The sequence below is a fragment of the Mytilus californianus genome, unplaced genomic scaffold (genome assembly GCF_021869535.1).
Source record: "Mytilus californianus isolate M0D057914Y unplaced genomic scaffold, xbMytCali1.0.p SCAF_18, whole genome shotgun sequence".
In the NCBI taxonomy this organism is placed as follows: domain Eukaryota; kingdom Metazoa; phylum Mollusca; class Bivalvia; order Mytilida; family Mytilidae; genus Mytilus; species Mytilus californianus.
Window position 1 is genome coordinate 1,006,575 of NW_026262666.1, and position 16,733 is coordinate 1,023,307.

The following is a 16,733-nucleotide window of genomic DNA, read 5'->3' on the forward strand; positions in this document are numbered from 1 at the left end:
AGATAATAACATACCATCTGTTGCTAGTTTACAGCAAACTAAGGAAGTCAAGGAACCTATTAATTTTGATTTCAGCACTTCTGATTTAAGTTCTGAACAGAGACAGAAAATGCAGACATTTCTTGCTTCCTATAGAGATATTTTTGCTACTAATTTATCTGAATTAGGTTTTACTAACAGGTACAAGCACAGAATTGAAACTTTTAGGGATTCCAGACCAGTCAAAATGGGATTCTATAATCAGTCTCCTCATATGCATAAAGAAACTGAAAGACATTTGGTAGAAATGAAGAAAAACAACATCATCAAAGAATCAACCAGTGAGTATCATTCACCTGTTATATTAGTGAAAAAGAAAACTGCACCGGGTCAGCCTCAGCAGTACAGATTTTGTGTGGACTTTAGAAAATTAAATCTTCAGACAAAAAATTCGTCATTTCCAATTCCCCGTCTCGAAAACGTATTTGACACAATTGGTGAAGTGCAGCCGCAAATTCTGAGTTGTCTCGATCTTCACAGTGGTTTTTGGCAAGTCGAGATGGACGAGGAAACCAGACATAAATCAGCTTTTATTACTCGCAATGGTGTCTATGAATTTCTCAGAATGCCTTTTGGTCTTAAAAATGCTCCCATTAGTTTTCAACAGCTCATGTCAAATGTTTTACGTGGTCTTAATTGGCAATTTGTTTTAGTTTATGTGGATGATATTTTGGTTTTTAGTAGGAGTTTTGAAGAGCATCTTTCGCATCTAGAACAAGTTTTCACTCGTCTTCGTGATGCAAATCTCACATTGAAACCAAGCAAATGTGTGTTTGCAGCAAAAGAGGTGAAATACTTAGGTCACATCATTTCAAAAGAAGGTATTAAGGTTGATCCTGAAAAGACAAAAGCTATTAGTACTTTTCCTGTCCCTACGAGACAAAAACAGGTTCGCTCATTTTTGGGAATGTGCAATTATTACCGACGCTTTGTTGATTCATATTCGAAAATTGCCACTCCTTTAAATGGGTTGTTAAAGAAGGAAAGAGAAAGAAGTTTTAAATGGAATAGGGAATGTCAGGTAGCTTTTGACAATTTAAAACAGGCTTTATTAACACCTCCTGTCCTGGCTTACCCTGACATGAATAAAACCTTTATGCTGACTTGTGATGCTTCAAATTCAGCTATAGGTTTTGTTCTAGGTCAATTAGACAGTCAGAGAAAAGAACGTGTCATTGCTTTTGGTGGTAAAAGTTTATCCAAAACTGAACAGGTTTGGAATACAACTGAAAAAGAGTGTTATGCAGTAGTTCAAGGTGTAAAAACATTTAACACTTATCTTGCTACTGGCAAATTCACTATATATACTGATCACAAAGCATTGACATATCTCATGAATCAGAAGGCAAATACAGGTAAACTTACAAGATGGGCAATGGATTTGCAGCATTACAACTTTGAGATTAAGTATAGGAAAGGTTGTAACAATCAAGTAGCTGATGCTCTCAGTAGACGCTCATATCCTGAACAGCCTGACGATGAAAATGAAGTCGCAGCTGTAAAGGTATCTGAAGTGAATACTAGAACAGAAGCTAGTGGCAATGATAAGACTTCTGAGAGTATCCAAGTGGAATTCTTTTATGATGATTACACTATGGTTGCTCCATTAGATCCCGTTATTGCCAGACCAGAATTGTCAAACCTTCCTGCTATTGCAAAGTTGCAACAAATTGTCATAATTTTGGAAATATGTACAGATTTCTTAATCAGGGTATTCTTCCTGCAGACAATGATCAGAGTTCAAAAGTTCAAAAATCTGCTCAAGATTACTCCATCTGTAATAATGTTCTGTATAAGTGGTTTCAGAAGAGAGTCAGAGTTGACAACGGTGAAAAGTGGATCAAACAATTATGTCTCCCTCAAGCTCTAAGAGAGGATGCTCTTTTAAGTTACCATGACAGTTTTGTAGGTGGTGCACATCTTGGGATTGAACGTGTTTATCATGCTTTGAGTCTTAAGTACTTTTGGCCTAAAATGCACCAAAGTATTGAAAACTACATTCGATCATGTGATCGCTGTCAGAGAATTAAAAGAGATACAAAGGGTAAGAAACCACCTCTTAATCCTCTGCCAGTTGACACAACCTTTGAGAGATGGCATATGGATTTTCTGAAACTCAGTAAAACTAATGAAGGTTATTCTTATGTGTTGCTTTTAGTAGATTCTTTTTCAAAATGGAGTGAGGCCTTTCCTATGAAAACCCAAGAAGCTTCAGAGGTTGCAAAGGTTTTATTTCGTGAGATTATTAGTCGTTATGGTGCAATGAAGTGTCTAGTTACAGATCTTGGTCGAAATTTTGTATCTAATTTGGTGAATGCTTTGTGTGAAATGTTGAATATTACAAGGCATCATACGAGTTCATACCATCCACAGACAAATGGATTAGTGGAAAGGACCAATAGCACACTGATACAAGCAGTCAGAGCTTATAGTGATAAGGACCAGAACAATTGGCCAAATAAACTCCCTGGTATTTTAATGGCTTTTAGAAATTCTCCATCAACTCAATCATCAGAGTATTCTCCCTTCTCAATGGTGTTCGGCAAGGAGATGAACTTACCTTTTGACGCTTCTGTTTTACCAAAAGACAATCTGTCAAAAGATGCAAAACACCATTTAGAGGAAATTATTTCAAACCTCAAAATTACCCAAGATTTGGCTGCTGAAAATATTAAGCTTAAACAAGCAAAAATTAAAGAACGATACGACAAAAATACCAAAATTCCTGAATTTAGGCTTAGAGATAAAGTTTTACTTAAAGAACATGTAGTCCCTGTCGGTCGTTCATCAAAATTAGTTGATAAATATAATGGTCCTTATTACATAACTGACTGTGGGCCGAATTTTACATATAAATTAAGACGCTGCAGTGACCAAAAGGAACTTAAAGCTATGGTCAATGCGAGCAATCTTAGGCAATATGTAGATCCCACTGACTACCGTGATCCGCCACAAGCGCCAGAACGTCATATTCCAGATGATGCTCCTGGAGAACAAAATAATCCACCTGCAGATAATGATCAAGATGATCAAATTGCAGAAAATGAGAGTTCAGATTCAGAAACTGACAGTGATAATGGAGATGAACCAAACAATGTTATTGATGATACGTTTCATGAGGTTGAGAAACTACTAAATAACAGGAATACAAGAGGTATACAATATTTTCTTGTAAAATGGAAAGATGGTTCCAAACCGACATGGGAACCAAAACAGAATATAGGAGAGGGCTTGATACAAGAATATTTTACAAGGAAAACTAGGAAAGGAAGGAGGAGAAAACGGAAGAAATATTTTACGAGGCCATAGGTGAAAACAAATTACTGTATAAATTTCACTGGAACAACACAGATAAAGCTTTAATGGCGAATAACTCACTTACATTCAAATAATCTGGATTGTACTCCAGTTTTGAATCTGCGCAGTGGACCATTCTTTAATTATTTGACCCTTTGATTAACTTTTTTTCTAATTTCAGAAATTTGATAGGCAAATTATGATGTGAAGTCAAACCTAACAGAATGCATCAGTGTTTTGTTGTCAGTAGTGCTAGAGTACGGCCGTGCTCATTCGACTAATCATCACTTTTTTTTTTATTTTAGCAACTGAGTGTCCTAAGAAACTAGAATCCATTCCAATATTATAGTTATGTATGATGAAGTTAAGTGTTCAGTGAAATGTTACAGAGAGCCAAAGTGGAGGAGTTTAAAGCGTATTAATGTTTAGTTTATTTCTTTTTGTAGGATTTTGAACACAGATATATCTTTAGCATGTTAAACATTTTTCTAGATTACATTATACCATAGAGATTGCAGATCATGCGCTTGCAAGAATTGAGCATGCAATGAAATGAAAAGTTCATTTTCATGTTCTATATTTGAATTTTATATTGTTATATTGTCTTATTAATATGAAAATGTATTGGTATTTTGACTTTTCTGTTGCACTAGCACCTGGTTTTCTTGATTTTTCATTATTGGAAAACTGCATCAGTATTATTTTAAAACACACATATTTTAGTGTGAAGTGTTAATATCCCTCCTCATATTGCAAAAATGACAATACTAATTAAATGCATATTTGCAAACATGCAATACCTCAGTGCCTCCCCGTTACAAATATATTAACATACACCCTTTGAAATTTTGGAAGTGTCTTATTGAATATCTGCAATTATGACCATATACATTTTGTTTTTGATTCTTAATTTAATTTAAGTATTTTATGGGCATTAGATCACAAAACTACATTCACATAAATGTGATATATAAACATTGACTCTATATGAAAATTTACATTATGTTTATCATACTTTAATTCTTTGTACATGTATATATATATAATTATTATTCTTATTTTATCAGTTCAGATGATGTTTCAAATTCAAGCTTTGGGACAAAGCTTAGTGAGGTTGAGGAAGAGTTGTTATAGTAAAATTATGAATTGCCAAGACAAAATTTTAATATAACAGACCAAAACTTAAGTGAAAATTATTCAATTTTTACAATTCGAGTTAAAGTATTTTGAAGTTTAAATTTTTATTTTATTTCTAAAATTTCTCCTTATGTAAGTTACATTATTTTTGGAATGTTAATTTTTGATAAAGAAGAATGACATACAACTTGAATATTTAGATTACGTAATTAAGACGGATAACAAAGAGACATGTAAGCGCTAAATTATTTACTTTGGATTATGTACCTTACATGTAAATTAAGGCTTTTGTTAAACAACCTTTTCCTATTACTCATGTGTGAAATTGTTAATAACACCTGTCACCCGTGACTTGATTATTGGCCAACCAGTGAAAATAGGTTGTGGTCAAGGGAGCTTCACAAGGTAATTTTTGATTGGTGAAAACAGGAGAAAGTTAAGAAATCAGTGATCATGTGACCACGCCCGCATGGAAACAATTTATGTTTTCAACGGTCACTTTGATTACTGATTTCAAGAAATAAACATCTATATTTACTAGAACTTTCTTGTTTTACACCAGGCGCTAAAAGTCATCAGACGCAGCAGAAAAGTCAGTACGACACATATATGCGTTTAGCTAGGTTATATGGTATATTGACTCTAGTATTATATATATAGCAATATATCTTAAGTTAATTCTTATCTTTCAAAAACGAAATCAATGTTAGTACCGATAAAACAATAATTAAAAGATTTAACTACTATATTAAATTGATTACCTTTAAGAGTTTTATCATAAGGATCAATGGGTTTACGTGGATCATATCTTAATTTACGGGCTTTATGAACAATATCACCGTACAAATTAGGATGTGATATCCAATTTTTCATAAACATTCTACACGTACAGCCAAACTTCCTTAACAAATCTTTGTATATATGGAAGAAATTGGTCAAAGTTTAAAATAATTTTAGGTAACGAAATCCCAGACTAAATAATTCACTAGTTTTTCATATCATAAATTGCATTCATTGACATGTAAATCGCGACTAAAGACACAGGCAGAGCGAGCACGTTGTGACACACACACACCGTAACAAAGACAAAATGAACATAGCCATCCAAAAAGGAAATTCAAAATATTGAACGAAAATCGTCTCTTTTGTCGTAAATTCTTGTAAAAAGTCTACCGTGTGGGTCAACGCTGGTTTTATAGCTAGCTGAACCTTCCACTTGTATGACAGTTATTTATAGTTCCGTTACGATGACAAAATTGTGTGCGCAACCTAAATAGACATAACAGATTAAGGTGTCAATAATTGGGATCCAGCAGCCAAAAACTGTGTAAAGAAACACCGTTTTATCATATATAGCTGTTTCATTTTCAGTATTATGGAATGAATATTCAAAATTGACAACTTATTTCCACACATAAATTGAACACAGGCATAATTATAAAATATTTATTTATTTGTAAAATGTTCTACCAGATAAAATGACACAGTATGATGACAGCACTCACTTCAAAACACATTATGTTACAAGAAACATATAAAAACAATTTTATGCATAATAAGGATAAATAATTTATCAAATTATTGAAAAATCTGTTATTCAGATACTTAATATAAAGATAAGGAGATGTGGTATGTTTGCCAATGAGACTACTATCCACCAAAGTTCAAATGAAGTAAATATAAGCAATATAGGCAACCGTACGGCTTTCAACAATGAGAAAACCCCATGCCGTATAGTCGATTATAAAAGTCCCGACATGAAAAATATGAAACAATTTTATTGAGAAAAGTAACGGCCTAATTTATAACAAAACAATTTACGAAAACCTAATATGAGAGACAAGAACCAACGATAACCAATGAACTACAGGCTCCTGATTTTGGACAGGAACATATATAAAGGATGTGTACGTGATTGGGTTAAACATGTTTGTGTGCGCTCAACCCTTCCCCTAAAGGGGACAGTGGTGTCACAGCACAACATAAGAACAAACTATAAAAATCAGTTGAAAATGGTTTAACTCATCAGATCGATACAAAGCATAAAATCATCTAACCAAAACACGTGGCAGGGAATATATTCATCCCATTTATTCCTTAAGTTAATTTTGAAAAGGGACCATAGGAAACTGTTATTGTTTTTATGGTCAATATAGCATGTCTTTAATGAAATTTTTTATAATTCATATTTAATAAATATATAACTTTTTAAACAACTTTTGTTTACTTTAAGCATGTAAAGATATTATGAAATATGGATATACATGTACATGTAATTTGATACCAACAAAATGTTATTTTAATGATGTTTTAACCTTTATTTATTTAGATCATTCAAATGGGTTATTTTGAAATTCATTGTAATCAGATATAATCATGATTACTTGTCAGTGTAATCATTAATTGTATTAGTTACTTTGAGAAATGGTGAAATCATTCATCTAATTTAATCGTACAATTGACAAAGTAACTGTTATTAAATCAATTACATTGAAAGTAATGACCCATCTCTGGTCTGGTCCAAATTCCCTCATATATCTCTTTTTTTTGGATAGTTTGCACTGCTTACGTTTAAGTGTTTCTTAAAATTTGGATATATATTTTTTTTCAATTTTAAGATGGTACCCCAACATTTGGTATGTCACTTGTACGTACTGAATGAAAATTCTGCAAATTAATCAACAAACTCAATTATTAAAGGTCACACAATTTATTTTTATCGAAAAATATAATGCAATGTACATTTAATCAAAATTCCAGTTTATGTCAAAGGAATACAACAAATAATTTCTTCAGATTTATTTTCAAAGAATTATCTACGCTAGTTCCATTTCTAAAATTTTTCATTATTACAAAGGAGAAAAGGCAATGATAAACTGATATTTCAGTGAATATCCCAATATTTACACAAAAGGAAATTTTAATGTACTGTATCAAAAAGATCACTTAAAACATAAAGTCATTATTCTTAATTATTTCAGTTTCTTTTTACAATAAAAAGTGAACTTATCAAAGTAATGCGTAGAAGAAACATTTATATAAGGCCATAAATATTTGAATTCTTCATCAACACAATATTAAGTGGGGCACCGAACATACAAATCTGATAGTAGGATATTAGTACATTCTCAAGTTAAAATTTTCGGTTGAGATAGATTATGGAAGGTTTAGTCACATCAACTTGAAACTTTGTACACATGTTTGTAGTTTTGTGAATTTTTTAGATTATATACACAATTACAATTTTGACCCCCAATATTCACTTTTTATAACACATATGATATTGCTAGCCGGGCTGGATGTCCAATGACACATATTTTTTGTTCTCTTTTATAAGGTTTTATAAAAATATTCTCTATTCTTTAAACATCATTATCTATAATGTTATAACTCCATCCGGACCCTTGTAAATGTCTAATTGCACCCAAGTGTTGCTTTTTACAGAAAATTAATTTAAGATTTTCTGTTTTCAATTGATATTAATAAAATTCACGTTTATTTAAAATTTATATTTGTTAATTAATGTTAACATAAATATATGAATGAAAACCCAAAAGCAATCAGTTTGTATTTTTTTGTATGTGTTCACTTTATAAAGTCTTTAAGAGTATCACAATTCAGGTATTTGCAGGGTTATGAACTCTAACTTCAAATATTAAGATCATGTGACTATCTACCTTTTATGTAGACATCTTAGAGACTATGCGTTAATTCCAATTGAGGTACGCATTTTCTTTTATTGGTTCCCTGTGAAATACATATACAATTCACATCACTAAAAAAATTACAGACACACACACACGCACACACTTATCTTGAGTCTATTTACTAAATTTACTTTTTTTTTTATCAACTTTCGATTTGTGTCTTCCACAAGATATGTTTGAACATGTTGGATGGTTTTATCATTTTTACCTATAAAGTACGGTTCTGGTTTTATTCTCTCACCCGAGGGTATCACCAGCCCAGTAGTCAGCACTTCGGTGTTGACATGAATATCAATTATATGGTCATTTTTATAAATTTCCTGTTACAAAACTTTTAATTTTTCGAAAAACTAAGGATTTTCTTATCCCAGAAATAGATTACCTTAGCCGTATTTGGCACAACTTTTTGGAATTTTGGGTCCTCAATGCTCTTCAACTTTGTACTTGTTTGGCTTTATAACTATTTCGATCTGAGCGTCACTGGTGAGTCTTATGTAGACGAAAAGCGCGTCTGGCGTATTAAATTATAATCCTGTTACCTTTGATAACTATTGATTATTTTTTTGTTTACTGATATATAAACACTGCAATAGAATATTACATAACATACTACGAATTTTGAAATTTCGTAATCATGGAGTAAATTTGTGATAACGAATCGGAGAAATTAGTTATTGAAGTCGTTGTCGCGGATCAAATTCGTCATCACGGATTAAATTCGCTACCACGAATAAAAAATCGAGATCACAATTGGTATGATTAATTACAACGAATTGTAACTATTTATTTCAGATTAAAGTCGTTCTCATGGATTAAAATCGTTAAGCCGATCGAATCAGTAGAAATTATATTTCACAGATTTTTGTAATTGTCGAATCAATTAATATCACAGATGTTCTCTAAATTGTGATAAAGAATTTAATCGATTTATAATTCCCGATGTTCCTTATTAATTCGTGATAACGAATTATAGTTTATATATCCCGTATAACACAATTCATGATAACGATTTTGAAAATTTTTGATATCGAATTAAAAACATATTATTGGGAGAACTCTTATAACTCACTTGGTCCGTAATTACGACCAACACAAACTGCGATAATTAATTTCACAAATTGTCACACATTTAGTCCCTAAGGACGAACTTTCTTCGTTATGTCTATAGATTTCGGGATAATGATTGTAATGTTATGTTTATAGATTTCATGAGAATGATTGTAAAAGAGGGACGAAAGATACCAGAGGGACAGTCAAACTCATAGATCGAAAACAAACTGACACCGCCATGGACAAAAATAAAAAGACAAACAGACAAATAATAGTACAGATGACACAACATAGAAAACTAAAGACTAAGCAACACGAACCCCATTAAAAACTGGGGGTGATCTCAGGTGCTCCGGAATGATAAGCAGATCCTGCTCCACATGTGGCACCCGTCGTGTTGCTGACGAGTCGTGCATGCACTGTCCATCTGATTCTTACAATTTGTTCTTTAAATGCATATGCAGTTGCACCACTGTCTCAGATAAGGGGGATGGTTGAGTGCTCACGAACATATATCTAAACTCGCCTAGATGTATGTGCTTTTCCCAATTACAATCAAAACTTTTTATAGCTGACTATAGAGAATAGGTTTTGCTCATTTTTGGTGGCATTACGAAGAATATTTTGTATGAAAAACGTTTAGCAAAATGACTTTTATTTCTTTTGAATTCAGTTTAATTTTTCAGATTTAAGGTTTAACTTAATATGCTTTTAACATCGTCCTAATATGGGTGAATGTTCACTAAAATTGATTTTCAAATAACATTTTATGTATTGACAAAATTGAGAATGGAAACGAGGAATATGTCAAAGAGACAACAACCCGACCAAAGAGCAGAAAACAGACCAAGGCCACCAATGGGTCTTCAATACAGCGAGCAAATTACGCATCCGGGTGGGCCTTATCTGGCCCCTAAACAATAATGTATACTAGTTCTGCGATAATGGACGGCACACTTAACTACAAAAATGATCCAAAATTAAAAAAAAAAATACATGATCTTGTAATATGTGTTGCATATATGTTGCAGAAACATGGCCAGCAATTGGGGTAATTGTGGTGTCTGTGATTATCGTCAGGTTACCAAGCCATCAGTAGTCTGGTGTTCCGAATGTGACGAAGGACTATGTGAAGATTGTAAGGAACATCATAGGATTTCCAAGTCATCAAGAAACCACGAAACTGTTTCCACCGCCGAATACAAAAAGATACCAACCCAAGTCATAGAAATCGCAACGGTCTGCAAAATACATAATGAGAAATACGAGCTTTTCTGTAGAAATCACGATTGTCCATGTTGTATGAAATGTGTGAAATCTCATACAGATTGTAAAGGTTTAACCGACATTAATGAACTCATAAAGAACGTCAAAACTTCCAACGCCTTTTATGAAATCGAACAAGCCCTTTTGGAAGTCGCTGAGAATATTAAACGAATAAAAACTAATCGAAAAGATAATTTAACATCGTTAGAAAAACAGAAAAGAGAAATTGAAGAAGAAATAAAACAAACAAGGACAAAGATAAATCGTCATCTTGATGGATTGCAAGATGATTTGATAAAAGAATTAAAGGCAATTGAACAAAAAGAGAATGGCAAAATACAGGAAGTATTGACTGTTCTAAAAACTAAGGACATAGAGATTACAGAATTCAAAGAAAACATTACTAATATTAAACAGCATGCATCCGAACTGCAAACCTTTTTGGCCATAAAACACTTCGAAAAAGATGTTGCCGGCAACGAAAATTTTATTCAATCCATTAATGAAAGTGACGCCACAAACCAAGCCAATATTTCATGCCAATTTAACAAGTCTTTACAACAAATCACAGCCAGCTTACAAAAGTTTGGAAAAATTAATGTCAGTTCTAATCCATGCAGTTTGTCCCTTCAGAACCGGAAACAAAAACAAGCCCAGATTACGGTAACTCTTCCGATTCAAAATATTAATAACCTGACTCTGACGTTACATAAACGTATGAACACAGAGATGTCAGATATCCGAGGTTGTTCTTTGCTCCCTGGTGGTAGAATTGTATTATCAGTGCCAAAAGGTGAAATACGAGTATTAAAAACTGACGGATCGATTGATTTTAAAATGAATAATATCGTTTCTGCGTTTGATGTGGTATTTGTTGGGGATGATTGTATTGCTGTTACGAATAGAGTTTCAAATTCAATAAACATAATCGACGCAAAGAACAAAAAGCTGATAAAATCAATGGAAGTTCATTCAGACATTGATGGTGCAGCATACAAAGATGGGCATTTGATTTATTGTGCTAGGCAGAAAGGACTACAGATGATTAGTCTTAGCGATGAATCCATTACCAATGTTACCAATACCAAACTCTCAAACTTTGCGTACGTTACAACATTCGGTGACAAACTGTTCCACACGAACCCTAAATATGACAGTGTAACCTGTTGTGATTCCCATGGTAGCATTATGTGGACGTTCTGTGATACCAGTGTTCTGGAGTATCCACTCGGTATCTCTGTAGACAATGATGGTAACGTGTTTGTAGTGGGATGCAGTTCTAGCAATGTGGTTGTCATCTCTCCTGATGGACAACGCTACAGACAACTTTTATCAAGTGAAGATGGACTCCACTTACCGCAAGTTCTGCACTATGACCGATCTGCAAACAAATTGTTAGTTGCAAATCGCGACCATACTACATTTTTGTATGAAGTTAAGTGATTCGCTGTGATATTTGATATTTTAAGTACAAAGGTTAACAAAATGGTACCTTTTATAAATGTGTTTGAAAAGCAAAATGCCATAAAAAGATCAAGATAGGATAAAAAGATAAATATGCTGTAAATAAACGGATTTTGTGTCATGGGTGGACACCCTATATCCTTTCTTTTCTATAATAATTATTAAAAAAATAAGCACCAAACTTACAATTTAAAATAAAGATGTATAGGACAATATAAAATACCTTGAATAACACAATTGTATATCTCCTCGTTTAAGATCCACTTTTTTCTAACGATAAAGAAAACAAGAGTTTACAAGCTGAAATGTCTCGCCTTCTTTACTTATCATGATTACATTTGTGTTGAAAGTCTGTAATATGAAGGTTTTATTCCTTATAAATGTTGAACTAGTAGTATCTGCGAAATAGACAAACCACAAAAATAAGATCATAATAATGAGGTCAAGGTCATATGAAACCAGACAGTCGTGAGCATGTTAAACTTGCAATCATTACATACACCCACTATATAGTTGATATATTGCTTACAGTATCTGAGATACGGACTTGACAACGAAAATTAACCTGTAGATAAATAAAGGCAACAGTAGTATACCGCTGTTCAAAAGTCATAAATAGATTGAGAGAAAGTAAATCCGGATTACAAAGTAAAACCGAGGGAAACACATCAATTATAAGAAGAAAACAACGGAACAACAGAAACACTGAAGTGCAACAAAAACAAACTCCAATGCAACATACATAGAAACGAACTATTTGATAATAACTGCCATATTCCTGACATGGTACAGGACATTTTAAGAAAAAATGGTGGGTTGGACCTGGTTTTATGCCTAGCCAAACCTCCCGCTTATATGGCAATGTTAAAAATACCGTTAAAATGACAACATTACGTGACAGGAATACAGTACAAATAAATAATATAAAAGTACATTTCGACATGTAAACAACAAAATAACAACGAACACCTAAAATTAATTTAAGACAATACACAAATACAGCATAATAGAATTATGAACTGAGCGTCACACGAATGTATCAACGCCACAAAAAGTGACGTCACAGGTAAATTTTTAAAAAATGGATATAAAATCGGAATAAAGTTTGTAATGGTGTTATTTGATGTATTTTCTAACAATTACAAGAATATTAATATAGAATTGTGTTAGTAATGGTGTAATGAATTGTATTTTCTAACCAAATAGGTTTTTCTTCTAAATCAAACTATGTAAAAAACAAATAAATCCTGTGCATAAAGTTGCTTTAAACCAAAGATCATACAAATGAACTAGTTGATTAATTATCTTTACTTTTACAAATAGAAAATAAAAATAGAATTAAAACCACAAACGATAAGACATAAAACAATATCCAATCAGAATTACAAATAAAACATCATAACTAAATACATGAATGTTGGATGTACAAATACCGAAACACGTCTAATAGCAATGCGAATTCAGACTCAGCAAAACAGTCATATTCGGGAATAGGTCACGTTCGGTCCTTAAAATTTGGTGATATACATTTGATGTGGCTCTGTACTTATGCTTCCCGTCCAGACATGGGGTCAATTACTTTGAAAGTAATTAATTACATTCAATTACAATTACAAAATCTTCAATTAAAATACACATTACATTTGACTTTTTTTGACAATGTAATTAATTACTTTCCAATTACTTGGCAAATGTAATTAATTACTTCAATTACTTTTGAAAGGAAAATTTAAAACATGCATTTATTCTATCATATGTACATAATTATCATACATTGCTTTATAGTAATAACAAATGAGATCTACAGTGACTATTTTCAAATTCAGCCAGTATCAAAGAAGAGTAAAAGTTAGATATCTGGTGTGTTACGGGAATAAAGAAAAAACAAACATAAATCTGAAGTGCACATAATACTTTGTCTATCAGGAATCATTAGGACTAGATGTCTGGTTTAATTTAATACGCATAATAATGAAAAGCCTTATTCAATATTTGAAAAATATCAAATTTTGTTTAATTTACCTATTGAAATTTTATGTTTTAATGTATTTCATTGAAAATGATACAAGAAGAGAGCCCTATAGATAAAATTTTTTTTTTTTTTTATTTAAATCACAACTTATTAAAACTATTTTTCCTAAAGAAATGACTTAGAAAATCTGATTTTTTAAATAAAATGCTCCGCTGGGGCGCAGCTTGATACGACCGCAGAGGTCGAACCCTGAACAGTTGGGGCAAGTATGGACACAACATTCAAGCTTGATACAGCACTGAATTTGGATTGTAATTAAATATTTGACACAGCATAGGTTTCTCACACAGAATGAAAGTGGTCTAAGAATTTTTAATTTACCTATTCAAACCATATAATTATTATTTGCTTTTATATATAAATCAGAAATAACCAATTTAAAATGGAAAATTTTAAAGAAAAAAAATGAAAAAAAAATCCCCCCCAATTTTTTGAACCCCCTTATGATTCATCACCGTCAAACTCAATCCCAGCTTTCCCTTTGTGGTATGGTACCTTGCAGTATAATTTCAGAGAGATCCATACACTTGAACACAAGTTATTGTCTGGAAACTAGAAAAATGCTTGTTTTTAGGCCCCTTTTTGGCCCCAAATTCCTAATCATTTAGGGCAATTACCCCCAAACTCAAACCCAGCTTTCCCTTTGTGATATGGAACCTTGCAGTACAATTTCATAAAGATCCATACACTAACACACAAGTTATTGTCCTGAAACTAGAAAAATGCTTGTTTTTTTGCCCTTTTATGGCCCCTAATTACTCAAATTTTGAGGGAATTACCTCCAAAATCAATCCCAGCCTTCCCTTTGTGGTATGGTACCTTGCAGTACAATTTCAGAGAGATCCATACATTTGAACACAAGTTATTGTCTGGAAACTAGAAAAATGCTTATTTTTGGCCCCTTTTTGGCCCCTTATTCCTAAACTTTTTGGGCAATTACCCCCAAACTCAATTTCAGCTTTCCCTTTGTGATATGGAACCTTGTAGTACAATTTCATAAAGATCCTTACACTTACACACAAGTTATTGTCATGAAACTAGAAAAATGCTTGTTTTTTGCCCCTTTTTGGCCCCTAATTCCTAAAATTTGGAGGCAATTACCCCCAAAATCAATCCCAGCATTCCCTTTGTGATACAATGTCAGAGAGATCCATACACTTACACACAAGTTATTGTCCTGAAACTAGAAAAATGCTTGTTTTTTGCCCCTTTTTGGCCCCTAATTCCTAAAATTTGAAGGCAATCACCCCCAAAGTCAATCCCAGCATTCCCTTTGTGATATGGAACCTTGTGATACAATGTCAGAGAGATCCATACACTTACACACAAGTTATGTCTGGAAGTTACAAAAATGCTTATTTTTGGCTTATTTTTGGCCCCTAATTCCTTAACTGTGGGTACCATAACCCCCAAAATCAATCCCCACCTTCCTTTTGTGGTATTGAACCTTATGGTAAAATTTCATTGAGATCCATTCACTTAAACTAAAGTTAGAGTGCGAAAACTAATGTGTCTTCGGACGACGACGACGCCAACGTCATACCAATATACGACCACAAAAATTTTTTTGCGGTCGTATAAAAATGTAATGTAGTTTTGAGTAATCCTGTTATTAGTCTTTTGATATGTTTTGGCTGACTAGGTGTAGCTCATTTACGTAGTTTTGTAAATCTACTCACTAGTATCATTGTAAAATATGTGATTTCAAAAAGCCTTTGACTCCAGAATGAAAAGTTGGTAGCTGCTGGTGTAAGTATGTTTATTGATATAAAGCGGTGTTTTACGACACATGTACTTCTTTACATGGTAAGATGACAAAATAAATTGACCAAAAGCAGGCAGTAATTAAATTGCAGTGGAAGCTTCACATTCTTAAAAACATTTTTCTATTTCACATAAAAACTAAAACTATAAATTTTACACATATAGATAGTTTTCGGTGGCGGATCCAAAAAGGGGGGAGGTGGTGGTGGTGGAAAACGCCTTTTTCGTGATGATCAATGGGTTAGAACCCCTTTTGAAAATAGCTGGATCTGCCCCATAGGTAGTCTAGTGGGTAGTTTACATGCATGAAATATTTGTCACTGGACATTAAGCAACCAATAATCAATAAATTCATGACAAAATAGATCAAATTGCTTTAATTTCCCTTCACAAGGTTTCATGGTTCACTCTTTTTTGTGTACAAAGTAATAGCGTGGAAAATAAATGATTACAATTTTAAGATGGTGTTGTCCTCTAATCAAGGTATAAAGAACCATATTTGTTACTTTTTATTTAAATGAAAGAAACTTTTAATCGTCAAAAACATTTTAAGATTCAAAAATTAATAAGTAGGATGTTTAAAAATCAATTTGAAAACTAATTACAAACTATTTAGTTTGATTTAGAACACGGAATTTATTTCAAAATAGCCAGTAGCAACTTTTGTTTAATATCTTGTTTATGATACAATGAAATCTTACACTTGTGGTCATTCATGCGTAGTTACTTAGTACACGGAAAAAGTATGCACTATGAAAATTAGAAGGCAAATTCAAGCAATTTGATTGGACGAGAAGTTGTAAGTATGTGCTAACCTTGACATAACTGTTGTAAAAACAGTCATTATATAGTTTATGATATAACAAATAGCCAGAGGTTATATTTATTATGTTAAATCAATGTCTAACAATATCCATCTGAATATACATGTAGGTAACAAGCTTATTAAGGTATAAGACAGTGACTTACTAATGGTT

At 32.6% G+C, this 16,733-nt stretch overlaps 1 protein-coding gene and 1 long non-coding RNA gene across 3 annotated transcripts in view; one reads left to right on the top strand and one right to left on the bottom strand.

Annotated features, from left to right (window-relative positions):
* Window positions 1-13,064, top strand: part of LOC127726529 (uncharacterized) — a 31,997-nt gene extending 18,933 nt beyond the window's left edge. Inside the window, exons 1-2 of one of the 2 annotated variants that reach the window (XM_052233908.1) lie at window positions 8,151-8,195; window positions 10,262-13,064. In XM_052233908.1, coding sequence (XP_052089868.1) covers window positions 10,266-11,939 — 1,674 coding nt within the window. In that variant the 5' untranslated portion in view covers window positions 8,151-8,195; window positions 10,262-10,265 and the 3' untranslated portion in view covers window positions 11,940-13,064. Of the gene's footprint in view, window positions 1-8,150; window positions 8,196-10,261 lie in introns of those variants that run through there. The other variant, XM_052233907.1, reaches the window with a different exon arrangement.
* Window positions 13,065-14,045: 981 nt separating this feature from the next.
* On the bottom strand, window positions 14,046-15,699 carry LOC127726551 (uncharacterized). Its single transcript, XR_007993569.1, has 2 exons — window positions 14,973-15,699; window positions 14,046-14,649 (listed from the first exon to the last, which is right to left on the bottom strand). It is a non-coding gene; the product is annotated as an uncharacterized LOC127726551 (long non-coding RNA).
* Between the last annotated feature and the right edge of the window lie 1,034 nt (window positions 15,700-16,733).